Source organism: Rana temporaria, chromosome 1 (assembly GCF_905171775.1).
Source record: "Rana temporaria chromosome 1, aRanTem1.1, whole genome shotgun sequence".
Classification (NCBI taxonomy): domain Eukaryota; kingdom Metazoa; phylum Chordata; class Amphibia; order Anura; family Ranidae; genus Rana; species Rana temporaria.
In genome coordinates, this window is record NC_053489.1 from 611,281,650 (window position 1) to 611,301,058 (window position 19,409).

The following is a 19,409-nucleotide window of genomic DNA, read 5'->3' on the forward strand; positions in this document are numbered from 1 at the left end:
TCACACAGGGTGACTAATATGGCCGGGTAACCCCCCTAGGAGGTTCGAGGAGAATTAAGGACATGACCCTTCTACTTCCTGCCTCACTCACCAGGTCTTTAGGCGGCCTATCCTGCGTCTTCCCGAACAGCCCCATGTCAGCTCACCCGACAGCAAACACAACACAAGTCCCCAGAAATATCTCCTAACCACGTCCGGTAGCTGCACTTCCTGCTTCCGCCCGTCTCTTCACAGCTTTCCGTTCTCTTCCGCCCTGAACGTGACTTCAAGGTGCCATGCGTCACACCTTGTACGCCACTGCCAAGAGATGTGCGGGGCTATGGGACTTGGGCGCAAGTAGCTATGGGTTTTTTTTTTGTTTTTTTTTTATTATTTTTTAATCTTTATGGTTTTCTATTGCCTGCTGTTAATTTGGTGAATAAACATAACAAGCACTCATTATTCATTGCATTATTGCACACGTGTAGCGTTATTGAGGCTCTTTTTACACCTGAGCGTTTTGTAGTTTGAGCCCGGGTTCACACCACCGAGGGCTAGATTCAGATAGATTAGCGGATCTTTAGATCCGCGTAATCTATCTGATTTACGATCCGCCGGCGCAAGTTTGAGAGGCTAGTGCTGTATTCAGAAAGCACTTCCCTCAAAACTTGCGGCGGCATATCGTAAATCCCCCGGCGGAATTCAAATTCCGCAGCTAGGGGGAGTGTAGTATTTAAATCAGGCGCGTCCCCGCACCGATTTAACTGCGCATGTGCCGTCCGCAAATTTTCCCGGCGTGCATTTCTCCCAATGACGTCGCTAGGATGTCATATGGTTTCGGCGTGAGCGTAAATTACGTCCATTCGTATCTGCGAACTACTTACGCAAACGATGTAAAAATTCAAAACTCGGCGCGGGAACGACGGCCATACTTAACATAGGATACGCCTCACATAACAGGGGTAACTATACGCCGGAAAAAGCCGAACGCAAGCGACGTAAAAAAAAAGCGACGGGCGGGCGTTCGTTTCTGAATCGGCATAAATGCTCATTAGCATATTCGACACGTAAAAGACACGGAAGCGCCACCTAGTGGCCGGCCTGGAATTGCAGCCTAAGATCTGACGGTGTAAGTCACTTACACCTGTCGGATCTTAGGCATATCTATGCGTAACTGATTCTATGAATCAGTCGCATAGATACGACCGGCCGGCCATAGAGATACGACGGCGTATCTCCTATCTGAATCTGGGCCCGAGACTTCAAAAGTAGCGCAAATTCCGTGCGACTTTGAAGCTGAATCCCTGTGCAACTTTGGCACGACTCTTATGAGACTTTTTTAAAGCTACTTTCACACTGTAGCCGCGGTCGGGGTGAGGGTAAATCACCACTCGTTTTAGTGGTGCTTTACCGCCATTTTAGCTGCACTTTTCAGCCAATAGCGGGGCCGCTAGTGACCAAAGAAAGGGTTAAAACCGCCCATGTTGCACCGCTGCCTAGTCATTCCAATGGACAGGGGCGGTATAGGATTGCATCCAAACTGCCCCAAAGATGCTGCTTGCAGGACTTTTTTTCCTGTCCCACAAGTGCACCGCCCCGTGTGAAAGCACAAAGGGCCAGATTCTTGTACAGCCGCGTAAAATTGTGCGGGCGTAACGTATCTGATTTACGCTACGCCTCCGCAACTTACATGGGCAAGTGCTGTATTCTCAAAGCACTTGCTCCGTAAGTTGCGGCAGCGTAGCGTAAATCGGTCGGCGTAAGCCCGCCCAATTCAAATTTGGATCAGGGGGGCGTGTTTTATGTAAAACTACTGTGACCCGACGTGATTGACGTTTTTGCGGAACGGCGCATGTGCCGTCCGTGGAATTTCCCAGTGTGCATTGCTCCAAAGTACGCCGCAAAGACGTCATTGGTTTCGACGTGAACGTAATTGACGTCCAGCCCCATTCACGGACGACTTACGCAAACGACGTAACTTTTTCAAATTTCGACGCGGGAACGACGGCCATACTTAACATTGTTACGCCGCACTTATGCCTCATATAGCAGGGGCAACTATACGCCGGGAAAAGCCTAACGTAAACGTCGTAACTTTACTGCGTCGGCCGCGTGTACGTTTGGGAATTCGCGTATCTAGCTAATTTGCATACTCGACGCAGAATTCAACGGAAGCGCCACCTAGCGGTCAAAAAAAAAATGCAGTTAAGATCCGATGGCGTAAGAGACTTACGCCTGTCGGATCTAATGGATATTCTAAGAATCAGACGCATAGATACGACGGGTCGGATTAGGACTTACGACGGCGTACATGGCGCTGCCCGTTGTAAGTCCTTTCAAAATATGGCCCTAAGGCTTTAACTCCGGGGGGGCAGTTTACAGGCGCTATTTCTAGTGCTAAAACGCCTGAAAACCGGCTTCAGTGTGAAAGGGGTCTAATAGAAGTCAATGTAAGTTGGACCAAGAGTAGTGCAGGAACTTTGAGGAGCGACTCAAGTCGCACTGATTAGAAAGGTTCCATGGCACTGAATGGGGTCCGACTTCTGATGTGACAAGTGCTCCAAAGTTGAAGTGCTTGTTGCATCAGTGTGAACCGGAGCAAAGGCTCCATTCACATCTGATCACGGATTGAATCACAGCGATACCGCCAGCAAATTCAAATTGCTGCAAAACGCGTGAGGTGTTTACAATGCAATTACTTCTTGATGGCACCCCAATCACGCCCGATTTTTGCCAAGATTGCCGCTCACAAAGGTACATGAGCTTCTTTTGGCTGACAGCAGTGCTCGTTGCAAATGCGGCATGATTTACCTTGCGGCAAAAGCCTAATTAAAAGTAATGGCATCACTGAGATCCCATTGGTTGCCAGTAAAAGACAGAATCACTTTCCAGGCACTCTGCCTAACGCATAAGTGTATTCAAGGAAACGCCCCCCAATATCTATGCGGAAAAATAAAAGCCCATAACCCCAATCGCATTCTGCGATCCACAAATCAAAACCTCCTCCAGATACCCAAAGCCAGATACAAGTCCAGAGGAGATCGAAGATTTGCAGTCCAGGGACCTCGCCTGTGGAATGCGCTACCAACTAACATCTGACTAGAGCCAGACCACTTGGCCTTCAGGAGAAAGATGAAAACCCATCTCTTCTGAGGTCAAGGGGTTCCTTACCCATGAAATGGATACAGCGCCCAGAGGCGATTCAGTTTGCATGTGTTGCGCTTTACAAGTTTCTCACTCACTCACTTGCAAACGCGTCACATGTTTTGCAGCGATTTGGAATCGCGATCAGGCATGAATGGAGTCTAAGGGAGACAAAAATAATTTAGACCCCCCTTTTACACTTTCGTGTATCGGAATCGCAGACGGAACCACGCGACTCTGCCTGCGATTCCAGAATCGCAGCAAACCGTTTGACACACTTGGGGCATAGCTCCCTGTCTCTGGGTTCAAGGGACTTTCCCTGATTTGGAACAAAGTCCCTCTGTCCCTCTTTCCTCCTCATTTGTCCCTCATCTTGGTCTGATCCATATAGTTGTATATAAAGTGCACTTTTTATATTTCAAAAATTGTTCCCCAGTGCTAAACCTTTCATCTAATTTCTAAATTACTGCATTTGTACATTTAAAAAAAAAAACACCTGTGGGTTTAACTTCTTTTGCATAATTCTCCTTTGAGGGGGCGTGGCAGGGGGGGGGTGTCCTATGCTACATACTTTTGCTTATAGGTGTCTCTCTCTCCCATCTCAGAAAGTTGGGAGGTATGTTATGGTGCCATTAGTTCTTAATGGCACCACATACATGGTGCAACTTTGCCGCAATTGTTCTGCAAAAAAAACGCACAAAAATCACAGCAAAACGCATTGATTTTTTACAAATTGTGGACTGTTCCTTTAAACACACACACAAAAAAATATGGCCAAGAAGTGTTACCATCAGTGGGAGGAAATATATGTTGGTGGTCTTGAAGAAGCAGCTGGACAGGGTTGCACACATGCCCCAGCCACAAAGTGTTGGTAAATTAAGCACTTGGCTAGCAGTATTCCCATTCAAATAGCCCATTTGTCTGTTTTAAAAAAACAAACAAACAAATACATGCCAGGCCTGCACAGCTCTATGAAATGCATGCCACTGCTGGTTGCTCTTCACAGTGCAATGCAGGTGTAAACAAGACTTTAAGACCCCTTTCACACTGAGGAGTTTTTCAGGCTGTACAGCGCTAAAAATAGCGCTGCTATACCACCTGAAAAACTCATTCACTGCATACTCAATGTGAAAGCCCAAAGGGCTTTCACACTGAGGCGATGCGCTGGCGGGAGAGAAAAAAATCTCCTGTCAGCAGCATCTTTGGAGCGGTGAGAGGAGTGGCGTGTATACCGCTCCTTCCCATTTAAAACAATGGGAAACCGCGGCAATACCGCCCGCAATGCGCCTCTGCAGAGGCGCATTGCGGGCGGTATTAACCCTTTATCGGCCGCTAGCGGGGGTTAATACCGCACCGCTAGCGGCCGATTCCCGCGGCAATCCCGGCGGTATAGCGCTGCTATTTTTAGCAGCGCTATACCGCCACTGCGGCTCCCGCTCCAATGTGAAAAGGGGCCTTAAGCAGAACTATACTCACTCCCACTCCAGAACGAGATGATGTCACTCCCTCACATTGCTGAAATTGTACACTGAGCTGCACAGAGCAGCCCAGATCCTCGTCTTCTGGGGTCCCCCTCTGGTGCTCCTGGACCTTGCCCCCCGATGAGTGCCCCCAAAGCAGGTTACTTGGTTTGTTGGCACTCGTGCAGGATTTATCGCAAGCCAAACTATGTGCATCTATTGAGACACACAGTGCGGCTCAGTCCCACCCCCTGATCCCTCCTCACTGAATTTGACTGATAGCAGCAGAAGCCAATGACTTCACATGCACTAATACAGAGAAACAGCACTCAAACAATTCCTTCTTCTCGAGGCATAGACGGTTTAAAGGGGGCTCTCGGGATATAAATATTGAGGGGAGGTTCAAATGGATCAATAATTAATATTGATAGATAATTAAGATAGATAGTTAATAGATATAATAGAAAAATAGAAAAGATACAAAGAAATCTTGGTTTGCGAGCATAATTAGTTCCAGAAACATGCTTGTAATCCAAAGCACTTGTATATCAAAGCATTTTTTTACAGGGTATAAAAGAGAAGAGAGGCACCTCTAATGCCTCGTACACACGATCGGAATTTCCTAGAAAAAAAGGAATTTTTTCATCGGATATTCCGACCGTGTGTGTGCCCCATCTGAGTTTTTCCTTCGGAAATTCCGACGGACTTAAAAAGAGAACATTCTATCGGAAATTCAGTTCGTCTGTATGGAACCCGAAGGAGAAAAAAACATGCATGCTCAGAAACAAGACGACAAACTTAATTTTTCTCGGCTCGTCGTAGTGTTGTACGTCACCATGTTCTTGACGGTCGGAATTTGGTGTGACGGTGTGTATGCAAGAGCAAGACAGCTTGAACGGAATTCCGGCGAAAAAATCTGTCAGAGTTTATCCCGATGGAAATTCCGATCGTGTGTACAAGGCATTGGTGTAGCAATAAGTTGCTAAATGTTGTACCTTCATTAAATGTAACCATATTGCTACACTAAGGCCTCGTACAGACGGACAAACATGTACGATGAAAATGCTCCACCGGACCGTTTTCAGCGTACATGTCTGCCCGGAGATTTCTGTATGATGGCTGTACACACCATCATACAGAAATCCGCACGTACTCGATACGTGGCGACGAGGCCGCGCCGTTGCCGCGACGATGACGCGCCGACGTGCGCGGCCCTGGCAGTTCAATGCTTCCACGCATGCGTCAAAGTCATTCGACGCATGCGAGGGATGGCGGCCGCTCGGACATGTACGGTAGGTCTGTACAGACGACCGAACATGTCCGACGGACAGGATTCCAGCGGGCATGTTTCTAAACATGTTTAGAAATATTTGCCCGCTCGAAAAAGGCCCGGCGGGCAAATGTACGCTGGAATCCTGTCCGCTCGGCTGTACAGACGACCGAACATGTCTGCTGAAACTGGTCCGCGGACCAGTTTCAGCAGACATGGTCGGTCGTCTGTACGGGGCCTTAGAGGCTCCTCTCTTCTTTTTTATACTCAGTTTGTGACATGACGCTACTCTTATATCAAGACATTGCTTGTATATCAAGTCAAAATTTATTAAAAAATGTTGCTTGTCTTGCAAAACGCTCTCAAACCAAGGTTTTACTGTATTCGGAAATCCCCGAAACATGTCATGTGAAAGGTATGTGTATTTTTTATAGTCTCCCTTGAAGCCCCATAAATAAGCCCCAGTCCCCACTGTGATTTTTTCCCCACTTAATTTGGCTCTGCACAGACAGTGTGTCACCTACCCCATGGTAGTGCACAGTTTCCTCAGTTTTTTTTTATTACCAATAGCTTGCCTATTAGCTTTGAAAATGACCAGAATTCCACTGGAGCTGGGGAGCTCTACATCAATGTCAAGGTGAGTGTGCTCTGCCGAGCTGCGATGGCGACTGACTGCACAGTGGATGTAAGTATGACATATTTGTTATTTAAAAAAAACGGGAACCTTTAGTGTCCCTTTAAGATTGCCCCCTTATAGACTTCAATGAGTTTCTCCAATAAGTTTGGTTATTACGAAATTTTAAATAAGATTCGACAAACCACCTGTAAATCAAAATAGGCAGAGTCACCCATCTCTTTAGCTCAACCTTTTTTCCATTTGTAAATTCATTAGGAATGACGAATCAGAATAGTAAATCTATATATCTAATAAATACTGTATATCCAACTAGGTGAAGCCCAAGAACATAACAGAAAATTGTTACCCTATACTTACTGTAATTTTCCTTTCCTGGTCTATCCTCACGTCAGCATGTATGGGTTTAACTCCTCCTCCAGAACCCTCAGGACCCTCTTCTTCTAGCCTAATAAAAAGAGAACCTCCCCTTCATTCCTGTCAGGGCTGGGCTCAGCTGTCGTGTTAATTGTCAGTACTCTTCATTCCACAGTGACTCACCTGGTCTTCATATCCTGCTCGTCAGCTAGCCCTGCTGGCTATTTAAACTGCCTGGATCAGATCTCCTGTGCCTTCACCTGGTCAACATATACAGATACCCTCTGCTGTGTTTTCCTGTTAAAGACTTTTACCTGGTTGACTTCCCTTCTGGATCCTGATCCTGTTTACTGACTCTACTACGCTGATCTCTGGATTCCTGTTTCATTGGCTTGTTCTGACTACCCGTTCTGGTTACCGAACTCTAGCTATGTTTTGACTAAATTTGCTCTGTTTGTACCATTTTATTAAAAAGTGTGATTTTTACTGCACTTCTGTCTCAGTCTGATTCATGGTTCCTAACTATTCCATATTTGATGATTTGGCTTGTGACAGGCCACTAGGTAGAATAAAACTGTGCTGATGCGAGGATAGACCAGGAAAGAAAATTATGGTAAGTATAGGCAACAGTTTTCTGTTTTTCTGGCCCACCTCACATTATCACATATGGGATATAACTATAGGACTATATGAGACTATAAACTCAAGGGTAGAAAAAGAAAGAACAAATGCTCCAAAAATACTGCTTCACACAAAACGTTATTCCTGCTGGAAAGCTGCTGACACCAAAAGGCTGCCACCCCTCTGGCTGAGTGAGCTTGCACTTGTTGTGGAGGAGCCAAGCCTTGTTTCTTACTCCACATCCAGGGGCGGACTGACCATTGAGTCACTCAGGCACTGCCCGAGGGCCCCATGCCACTAGGGGGCCCCATCACGGTTGCCAGGCTCAGTAAAACCAGGGACAGTATGTAAAAATCTATGTTTTTTTTACATCTGTCCCTGATATGTCTGAATCTGCACTGCCTCCTGGCACGGTGGCCATCTGTAAGCCCGGGGGCCCCATAATCTTCTATTGCCCGGGGGCCCCATGAGTTGTCAGTCCGCCCCTGTCCACATCGATCACTCTGGTGATACAAGAAACTATTATTTTTGATGATGCCGCCTCTTCTTTTCTTGGACCCGCAGGTAGTATAAACAAACTTCTGTTTGTATACCGTGGGAACACTGTCAATAGGCTGTAAATATTTGACCATGTCTGAAAGGCTAAACTGGCTGGCTTGTGTTCTTTTGGGTTTGTGAAAAGCTTGGGAGGACTGTCTCCCAATCTTCATGGAATCTGGATATCACCTCTGATGAAAAGCTTGGTGAGGGTCACAGAACTACCTTGCCTGGCAGGATAATACAGAAGGGTGCTTTACAGGATAGGGCTGCCAATTCCTGATACTCTTCTTGTCCATGTGACGGCTGTAAGGAATACAAGCTTGATAGTAGAAAACCACAGTGGACAAGACACGATAGGCACAAATGGTGGCTACAATAGGGCTTTCAGCACTACCCCCCGAATCCCATGAAGGTAAAAGGGGTCTTCCTGGGAGGTTGTATTCATATTGCCGCCCGTAACAAATGCTCAACCAAATTATGATGTCCAAAGTAGAAATTACACCACTCCAGATGAGATCACCAACCACATCGTTCAATTTCTGTGGTAGGTGCTCGCCCCGACTCACCATGGTCCCACACCAAGATAAGAGATACCGGCTGCACACCACCATGAGGATGCTTAAACCATTTATTCTGTGAAAGTCTCAAATGAGAACAGCACGAGACACAGTGGGGCCGATTTACTAAACCTGGTTCACTTCTGCTTAGGGGTGTACTCACTTTTGTTGCCAGCGGTTTCGACATTAATGGCTGTGTGTTGAGTTATTTTGAGGGGACAGCAAATTTACACTGTTATACAAGCTGTACACTTACTACTCTACATTGTAATAAAGTGTCATTCCTTCAGTGTTGTCACATGAAAAGATATAATAACATATTTACAAAAATGTGAGGAGTATACTCACTTACACACACAGTATATGTATATACAGTGTGTATATATATATATATATATATATATATATATATATATATATATATATAGCGCCTGTGTACTTTTCAGTACAGGTACTATGTTAAATTAAGTGGGATGAGAGAGTCTTTTGCTTTCATCGGTGCTGATCTGTTTAAATTTTGGCTGTCGCCAGCCCTGAACTGTCCTGTGGGTCATTCTATCCTCCAGAGATGCAGTTCCATCTCTGGATGACAGGTGGCGCCAGAGGGGTCCAGGCGGAGCCACTTTTCCCCAGCAGCCAATTAGAGGAGCGTTTCCCTCGCGGGGCATGCTGGGGAGGGGTATTTCTGTGGCGGAAGCCTTTGCTCGGGTTCTTCGCGGGTTCCTGGTTCCAGGTGCGGCACCCACCTTTAGGGTGTGCGCACATCACGGGCCCCGGGCGATATGGCCTACCATGCCGGGGCACACGTGCTACTCAGAGTCCCTGACTTTGGGCCCTCATGGCTCAGAGCACCTGAAGCTACAATGGGGCCCCAGTGACTTACTGGGTCCCCACACTTTGAGAGAAAGATCCCAAGCTGGCTGTGCTGTTCGGTGGGGAGTCGGTCTGAGGTGAGCCCGGAGGCAGGTGTTCCAATAGGGCTCGGACAAACCATCGGGGATCTGGGTGACCAAATACTGGCAGGTTGTATGCTGCAAACTATCAGTCGGTGGCCCCAAATTATTGACTGAGAGGATTCGCTCTACTTTCATGTTCCTGAGTACTGGGCCGGTGGCAGAGACCCTTTACTAATCCAAATTCTATTAGAGCCAAGTCGGTGGCAGAGACTTGTTCCTTCTCAGTGGTTCCGAGTGACGCCCTGGCTGCCAGGCCTGTGAGAGGGACCTGTCCAGGGGCACTATATAAAAGCATTGAAAACGTCAACCAACTGTCTGGACATTCCATCACTGCTCTCACCATCATCATCACCCCTAGACACATCACAGAGGTAACATAATTATGCCGTCCCAAATCTAACCAGCGGCTCCTAAGGGGGTAGCACTACATATATATATATTAGTACAGTAAAACTTTGGTTTGAGAGTAACTTGGTTTGAGAGCGTTCTTCAAGACAAGCAAAGTTTTTTTAATAAATTTTGACTTGATACACAACTGAGTATAAAAGAGAGGAGGGTGCCTCTAAGTGTAGCAATATGGTTACATTTACTAAAGGTACAACATTTAGCAACTCACATGGCTAATGATTAAAAAGGGCACATCTACGTATGCAGGCATCCCAGGTAACATATAGACTATCCTCCTCACCACCATCCCTTCCACGCTGCGCTCAATGAGCGGTTCAAGCCATGCTTTCAGATCGCTCTACTGCAGGGTAGGCTTCCCAGTCACACTGACAGCGGTGAGGAGGACGGTCTATGTGGATCACTTTACCCCGGAATCCTGCATACTTGGATGTGCCTCTTTTAATAATGAACCATGTGAGTTGCTATATGTTGTACCTTCATTAAATGTAACCATATTGCTACACTTAGAGGCTCCTCTCTTCTCTTTTATACTCTGTAGCTCCTGCTGGATTTTGCTTCTTATTCCCTTGTGGATGGACATGTTTTGGTTACACAACTTATCACATTGCTATAATCTTTTTTATAAGGACTATAAACTGAAGGACTTATTAATAAGAAATCATCTGAGTTTTGATGATTTCTTATGGGAAAATGTGCTTTTAAATAAGAGTGCTTTGGGTTACAAGGAACAAATTATGCTCGCAATCCAGTTTTACTGTAGGTGTGTTCCATTTTCCCCACTAGATGGTGCTATTCATTTAAAATAAGAGACATCACATTGTTGAAAATTCTAAAAGGTTTTTTTAAAAAAGGGGCTAGTTTTTATTGGCAGTGAAAGAGGTATAAGGCAGTGTGTATATAGCCACCAATTCAAGAGACTATCACTGTGCCCCGGAATGGTTTAGGTTTCTGTTTATGATAGGTCCACTTTCATGGGCAGGAAACATCTGCTTTCACTGACATCCAGAGAAAAGATAAAAAAAAAAGGGCATGACAGCAGAACATTAAAATTTTGTGGTCACATTGGTCCCCTTTCCTTAAGCTCTGAAAATAAAAGATAAAAGCTGATCGGTTGCCATAGTTAACTGCTCCAGATTCAGTTTGCTACATCACTGGGAAAAAAGAGAGCAGGTTACATTTAAATGGAATGCAACACTCTACAACTGGTTGCAATGCACTGCAAAGTACATTAAGGAAATAAATAAATTAATATATATATATATATATATATATATATATATATATATATATATATATATATATATATATATATATATTTTGTTAATGTGTGTGGATTTTTTTCCGTAAAATACAACCTTTGACAAAAAAATTATTGCCGTCTGTGTCTTCTTGTCTCAATGACCACTCCTACGACCAACAGTGATGGGAAATGGAAAGGAAATTAAGCTTTAGAACTGGATCTATCCCAGGGTCTGAAACTGTAATAAATATTAAAGTGTATGAAATCCCTAACATTGAACTTCTCCTATTTGGTCCTTCTATTTCTTCTCATGGACTACAGAATGACCAACCTTTAAGTTGTAGAGATCTGCGAGTAAGAAGAATGGTTGAGTAGTGTAGCAAAATAAACTGGGCAGGGCTAACACCACTCAGTCTACACAAATGCTGTGTGTTGTCAGCTCAAAACAGGACTGTTGAGTGCATTCTGGCACACAAATAGGATTTTTTCTGAATTTGCAGCAGTTTTGAGCTAGTTCACACTGATGCGAATTGGATGCAATGTTCACCGCATCCAATTTGCATGACAGGAGAGTGTGCCCGGCTCTCAATGGAGCCGGGTCACACAGCTCCAGGGCAGTCGTGGCCTGCATTGAAAAAGGGTCCTGTGCATGTTTGGCTTCATTTCAGGTGTGAATTTAGGCAAAAATTCAGACCTGAATCAGTGAACAGGGACACACTGGACTCTCTACTGTGTCCCACGGGCTCATCAGTGTGAACCCAGCCTTAAAGGGATTAACACATGCGAAAATGTGAATGTAACGCAGAAATGTACTAATATATATATATATATATATATATATATATATATATATATACATACATACATACACACATATATACACACACACACACACACACACAATATATATATATATATATATATATATATATTTTATAGTATTGCCTTGAACTATGCATTAAAAACAGCAGAATAATTAGAAAGAACAGCTACCGAATTTGGGCGTAAAGTACAAGGCTAATACAAAAACTGCCGTGTATACATGACCCGTGTTTAACCAGTTAGCCAAAAAAAACTATTTGAAGTTACAATGCCTTTAGACTAAGCATCCTTCTTGCAGGTATATTCCACATATGTGTATTGGAAGCCTAATATCATAAACATTTGAGTATTCTTTCCAGAGAGGTGAAGGACTTTGCTCTGTCATACCCTAAATACAAGGAAGACACTTATACTATATGGCCAAAAGTATGTGGTCACCAACCAAATTCTTATTTTCAGGTGTTTTCAGTGACAGGTAGTGTGATGCTTGAGCATACAGTGAGGAAAATAAGTATTTGAACACCCTGCTATTTTGCAAGTTCTCCCACTTGGAAATCATGGAGGGGTCTGAAATTGTCATCGTAGGTGCATGTCCACTGTGAGAGACATAATCAAAAAAAAAAATTCCAGAAATCACAATTTATGATTTTTTAACTATTTATTTGTATGATACAGCTGCAAATAAGTATTTGAACACCTGTCTATCAGCTAGAATTCTGACCCTCAAAGACCCGTTAGTCTGCCTTTAAAATGTCCACCTCCACTCCATTTATTATCCTAAATTAGATGCACCTGTTTGAGGTCATTAGCTGCATAAAGACACATGTCCACCCCATACAATCAGTAAGAATCCAACTACTAACATGGCCAAGACCAAAGAGCTGTCCAAAGACACTAGAGACAAAATTGTACACCTCCACAAGGCTGGAAAGGGCTACGGGGAAATTGCCAAGCAGCTTGGTGAAAAAAGGTCCACTGTTGGAGCAATCATTAGAAAATGGAAGAAGCTAAACATGACTGTCAATCTCCCTCGGACTGGGGCTCCATGCAAAATCTCACCTCGTGGGGTCTCAATGATCCTAAGAAAGGTGAGAAATCAGCCCAGGACTACACGGAAGGAGCTGGTCAATGACCTGAAAAGAGCTGGGACCACCGTTTCCAAGGTTACTGTTGGTAATACACTAAGACGTCATGGTTTGAAATCATGCATGGCACGGAAGGTTCCCCTGCTTAAACCAGCACATGTCAAGGCCCATCTTAAGTTTGCCAATGACCATTCGGATGATCCAGAGGAGTCATGGGAGAAAGTCATGTGGTCAGATGAGACCAAAATAGAACTTTTTGGTCATAATTCCACTAACCGTGTTTGGAGGAAGAAGAATGATGAGTACCATCCCAAGAACACCATCCCTACTGTGAAGCATGGGGGTGGTAGCATCATGCTTTGGGGGTGTTTTTCTGCACATGGGACAGGGCGACTGCACTGTATTAAGGAGAGGATGACCGGGGCCATGTATTGCGAGATTTTGGGCAACAACCTCCTTCCCTCAGTTAGAGCTTTGAAGATGGGTCGAGGCTGGGTCTTCCAACATGACAATGACCCGAAGCACACAGCCAGGATAACCAAGGAGTGGCTCTGTAAGAAGCATATCAAGGTTCTGGCGTGGCCTAGCCAGTCTCCAGACCTAAACCCAATAGAGAATCTTTGGAGGGAGCTCAAACTCTGTGTTTCTCAGCGACAGCCCAGAAACCTGACTGATCTAGAGAAGATCTGTGTGGAGGAGTGGGCCAAAATCCCTCCTCCAGTGTGTGCAAACCTGGTGAAAAACTACAAGAAACGTTTGAACTCTGTAATTGCAAACAAAGGCTACTGTACCAAATATTAACATTGATTTTCTCAGGTGTTCAAATACTTATTTGCAGCTGTATCATACAAATAAATAGTTAAAAAAAATCATACATTGTGATTTCTGGATTTTTTTTTTTTTATTATGTCTCTCACAGTGGACATGCACCTACGATAACAATTTCAGACCCCTCCATGATTTCCAAGTGGGAGAACTTGCAAAATAGCAGGGTGTTCAAATACTTATTTTCATCACTGTATATAGTTAAATTTAGACAATGGTACGTTTCTATCCTTGTAACAACTGTTTGGGGAAGACCCCTTTGTGTTACAATGACCCTGTGCAGCACAGTGGCTAAGTGGTTAATATTTCCACCTAGCAGCACTAGGGTCATTGGTCCGAAAACCCAACCATGATAGTACTTTTCTGGCGTTTGCATGTTCTCCCTGTACCTGCGTTGGTTTCCCCTGCGTACTCTGGTTTCCTCCTACACTCCAAAGACATGGTGGTGGGTTAATTGGCTCCTGTGTAAATTGGCTTTAGTATATGAATGTGAGTTAGTGATCATAGATTGTAAGCTCCTGGGAGGGCTGGGACTGAGGTGAATGATATACACACACACACACATATATATATATATATATATATATTACATATACACATACCGTATATACTCGAGTATAAGCCGAGGCCCTAATTTTACCTCCAAAAACGTATTGACTCGAGTATAAGCCTAGGGTGAGAATGCAGCAGCTACTGTAAGCGGAAAAGAGGGTCAACAATGCCCATTTGCATGCCTCACTGTGCCTATCGCAGCCTTACTGTGCCTATTCTCATTGTGCCCATTGTAGCCTTACTGTGCCCATTGCAGCCTCAGTGTACCTGTATTCTTGACAGGCTGCAGGCATCCATTTTTCAAAAGTCACGGCTTCCTCCTGGTCCCATTTGTTCTGTGATAGTCAGTGTACCTGTCGGGTCGCGGGCGTCCCTTTTTCAAAAGTCGCAGCTTCCTCCTGGTCCGTGATAGGCAATTGACACTGTGTTCGGCTACCGCCTATCATGGAAGTCCTCTCATCCTCGGACTCAGTTTCCCAGCAGACACTGTGTTCAGTGTTCCGCCAATCACGGACCTTCTTTCATCCTCGGACAAGAGGACGTCAATGATAGGCGGAACACTGAACACAGTGGCTGCTGGGAAAGTCCGAGGATGAGAGGACCTCCGTGATAGGCAGTAGCGCAACACAGTGTTAAACGCCCATCACCGACCAGGGGGAAGCCGCGACTTTTGAAAAATGGATGCCCGCGAACCGACAGGTACACTGACTCGGGTTTAACCTGAGGGGGCTATTTTTAGCCCTAAAAAAGGGCTGAAAAACTCTGCTTATACGGTACATACATATTCACACACAGTTGTGCTTATAAGTTTACATACCCTGGCAGAATTGATGATTTGGCAATTTTTCAGAGAATATGAATAACACAAAAACTTTTCTTTCACTCATGGTTAGTGTTTGGCTGAATCAACTGTATTCACTCTTTTAAATAATGACAACAGAAACTAGTCAAATGACCCTAATCAAAAGTTTACATACCCCAGTTAATAATATTGTGAATTGCCCCCTTTAACATCGACAGCTTGAAGTCTTTTGTGGTATTTGTGGACGAGGCTCTTTATCTTCTCAGATAGTAAAGCTGCCCATTCCTCTTGGCAAAAAGCCTCCAGTTCCTGTGAATTCTTGGGCTGTCTTGCATGAACTGCACGTTTGAGATCTCCCCAGAATGGCCCAATTATATTGAGGTCAGCAGACTGAGATGGCCACTCCAGAACCTTCAGTTTATTCTGCTGTAGCCAAGGACAGGTCGACTTGGCCTTGTGTTTTGGATCATTGTCATGTTGGAATGTCCAAGTACGTCCCATGCACAGCTTCCTGGTTGATGGATGCAAATGTTTCTCCAGTAATTTTTGATTACATTCATCTTGCCATCTATTTTTGCCAAATTTCCTGCGCCTTTGTAGCTCACACATCCTCAAAACATTAGCGATCCACCTCCGTGTTCCACAGTAGGAATGGTGTACCTTTCATCATAAGCCTTGTTGACTCCTCTCCAAACATAGCGTTTATGTTTGTGGGCAAAAAGCAAAATTTTGGTCTCATCTCTTTAATGGACTTTGCGCCAGAAGGTTTGAGGCTTGCCTCTGTGCTCTTTGGCGTATTGTAAGCCAGATACTTTATGGCATTTGCATAGTAATGGCTTTCTTCTGGCGACTCGACCATGCAGCCCATCTTTCTTCAGGTACCTCCTAAAACAGTCACACCACATGTCTTCAGAGAGTCCTGTATTTCACCTGAAGTTATTTTGGGGGTTTTCTTTGCATCCTGAACAATTTTCCTGGCAGTTGTGGCTACAATTTTAGTTGGTCTACCTGACCGTTGTTTGGTTCCAACAGAACCCCTCATTTTCCACTAGAGTTGCTGATTGGCACTTCATTTCTTGGATATCTTTTTATATCCCTTTCCTGTTTTATACAGTTAAATTACCTTTTACCACAGATCCTTTGACAATTATTTTGCTTTCCCCAAGACTCAGAATCCAAAAACGTCAGTGCAGTACTAGATGACAGATGCAAGGGTCTGTAAGGCGTCCAGAAACTCATTGACCTTTTATCCATAAATACACCCACCCACCCACTAATTACAAGCAAACAGATCACAGGTGAGGATGGTTACCTTTAATAGCCATTCAAACCCCCTTGTGTCAAATTGTGTGCATGTTATCAGGCCAAAATCGCCAGGGTATGTAAACTTTTGATCAGGGTAATTTGTATAGTTTCTGTTGTCATTATGATCTAAAAAGTAAACACATTTGATTGATAATAAATGGTTTCATCCAAACACTAACCATGAGTGAAAGAAAAAAGTTTTATCATTCATATTTTCTGAAAAATGGCCAAGAAATCATAAATTCTGCCAGGGTATGTAAACTTATGAGCACAACTGTATATATCTCTATCGCTGTGTAAATTGACAGTGCTATATCGAAGTACCTGTAATACTAAATAAAGACATGTTGTGAAGGCTGCTATGGGAAAAGGATCAGTGGGGAAAAATACTATATTAATGCTCTTTATTTTTTTTAATAGAATATTCAACTAAATCATATAAATTCAATGAATGTATTCTTTTAACATATTTGAACAGGTACACACTAGATCTTCATTTAAACAGTGCCTACAGATAAAGGGTCTATGCTCGATTGAAAAGACAACATATTTTCTTGTATTTTTAATCATTTCCCCCAAAAAATATCAATAACTATAATGGTGTACTGTGGCCTCTGGGATCAAAAGACGGTTTTGCCCCATTTAGCAGAAATTACTTTATGTAGTCATTTTGTATAACTAAAAAAAAAGAAAAAAAAAAAAGAGGATAGTACCACGCTACAGACTGCTAGACTAAATGTCAAAAATATTATATTGCAAAAATATTATGTAACAAGCTGCAGCCCCCACTGAAACCAACTGTCAAAGCAGATGTCAGTAATGAATAAAAAGGAAAATTATAAGACTGGGTATGGCGCTGATAATGAGGTAAAATAAGTGTCATACAAAAAGGTAAATATTACCATATTGCATAAAGTGTGCAAAAAACGCAATACATAAAATCATATATATGTATAAATAAAAATCGTCCAAATACAATTCACTACTGCCAGAAACTGCACAAATATGTAAATGCAATGCAAGTAAAACAGTGTTAACCTAAAAAAAAAAAAAAAAAAAAAAAAAAAAGGTAAAACATACCATATAATGCAAAAATAAAATCAAAAAAATTCCACAGTGCTCAAATATCAAAACAAATCTCATGTACATTTATAGAAGTTCTACATCGATAAGTAAATTAAAAGTGAAGTTAAATATGAAGTCCACTGGTGAAATCGTCTTATGAACCAAAAAGTCTTTAAATCATATAAGTGAACAGAAGTGTTGCAGTTTCCACACAGGAAAGCATTGTCTGCATATCACTCGTGCTTCCCCCCTATTTGAATGCACTTACCAAATGAAGGTCCTCCTTCAAAGGGTAGTGCGCAATCACAGTTGTATATAGATCTTTCTGTGGTTGCCTCAATCTCCAGAGCATGCTTTGTCACAGTGGTACCATGTAGGGATAATAAAAGCCTCCATAGCGTAATTTCGTAAACAGTTTATTGAATATATAAAAAAATAAAAATAAAGTAAAATAATGCACTTCATCCAAAGCGCCCACTTCTGATGAAGTCTTGATGATGAAACGTGCAAGACAGAGTTAGAGCGTCACTACTTCACATCAAGTTTGAGTCCGTAGGGCAGCGAGCTCCGGACTTCCTGTTTTCAATGCTTGATGTTTTTAACTGCTGTAAGTGAAATATTTTACCTTCATATTCAATAAACGGTTTATGGAATTACAGAAGCTATTATATTTAATTAAATATTTACCTTTGTTTGACACTTAATTTGCGCAACATTTATTTTTACCTCATCAGCAGCACCATACCCACTCTTATAATTTCCTTTTATTCATTTTGTACCTGCCCTCTAGTCTCTGAGATTGTTCAAAAATATCAATTTCCCCATGCAAAGTTCCAAGATATTTGTGGGTTTCTTAGCATGAACTGCTTATTTCATTATCCCCGACAAAGATTTAATGGGGATCAAACCGGAGCTTTGCCAATGAGAAGATGCAGAATGTATACAAAGCTATGAGGTTCTTTTAAAATGCTATTGTAGGTTGGTATAAACATGTCTAACATTACTGTGATCACTCAGCTATATCTTTGTTTGATCAGTCTTCTACACATTGTTCCAGAAGGCCTGGTCTTTGTTTATATGGCAAACTGTAGACCTGCTCTAAATGTTAAAGCGGATGTGCGCTGAAAAAAAAAAAAAAGCCAGCAGCTACAAATACTGCAGCTGCTGACTTTTAATATTAGGACACTTACCTGTCCTGGAGTCCAGCGCCGTCCGCAGCAGAGGACGAGCGATCGCTCGTCACTCTGCTGCTCCCCTCGCCATCCTCGGTGGGGGAACCAGGAAGTGAAGCGCTCCGGCTTCACTGCCCGGTTCCCTACGGCGCATGCGCGAGTCGCGCTACGCCTGCCGATTGGCTCCAGCTGTGTACTGGGAGCCGAGTGTTCCCAGAACACAACAGGGGGCGTCGGGAGGTGACGTCATGCCCGCAGTCTGCCCGAGACTGTGTAGCCGGAAGTGGGTGCAAATACCTGTCTTTAGACAGGTATCTGCACCCCCCTCCCCCCTGAAAGGTGTCAAATGTGACACCGGAGGGGGGAGGGTTCCGATCAGCGGGAGTTCCACTTTAGGGTGAAGCTCTGCTTCAAGAAAAAGCCTTTGCTGTCTAAAATTAACTCATTCAGGTTACATTTGTGCAATCCCTTTCAGATTTTAGACGACTGCACTTAACCCCAACTGTTACAAGAGTCACCCAGACACCCTGTGATGGAATTCTGGGAATTCTTGAAGACTTCTTTTAGCATTAAATGGTTAGTTCTTGGGCTGAAGTTGTTGGGTCAGCCAGTCCT

At 43.6% G+C, this 19,409-nt stretch overlaps 1 protein-coding gene across 2 annotated transcripts in view; it reads right to left on the reverse strand.

Moving 5' to 3' along the window:
- LOC120924341 (charged multivesicular body protein 3) overlaps positions 1-19,409 on the reverse strand; it is a 65,975-nt gene that overhangs the window by 20,232 nt on the left and 26,334 nt on the right. Inside the window, exon 1 of one of the 2 annotated variants that reach the window (XM_040335236.1) lies at positions 92-136. The exons of the other annotated variant lie outside the window; for it this stretch is intronic. Coding sequence (XP_040191170.1) covers positions 92-136 — 45 coding nt within the window. Of the gene's footprint in view, positions 1-91; positions 137-19,409 lie in introns of those variants that run through there. 2 annotated transcript variants of the gene reach the window in all.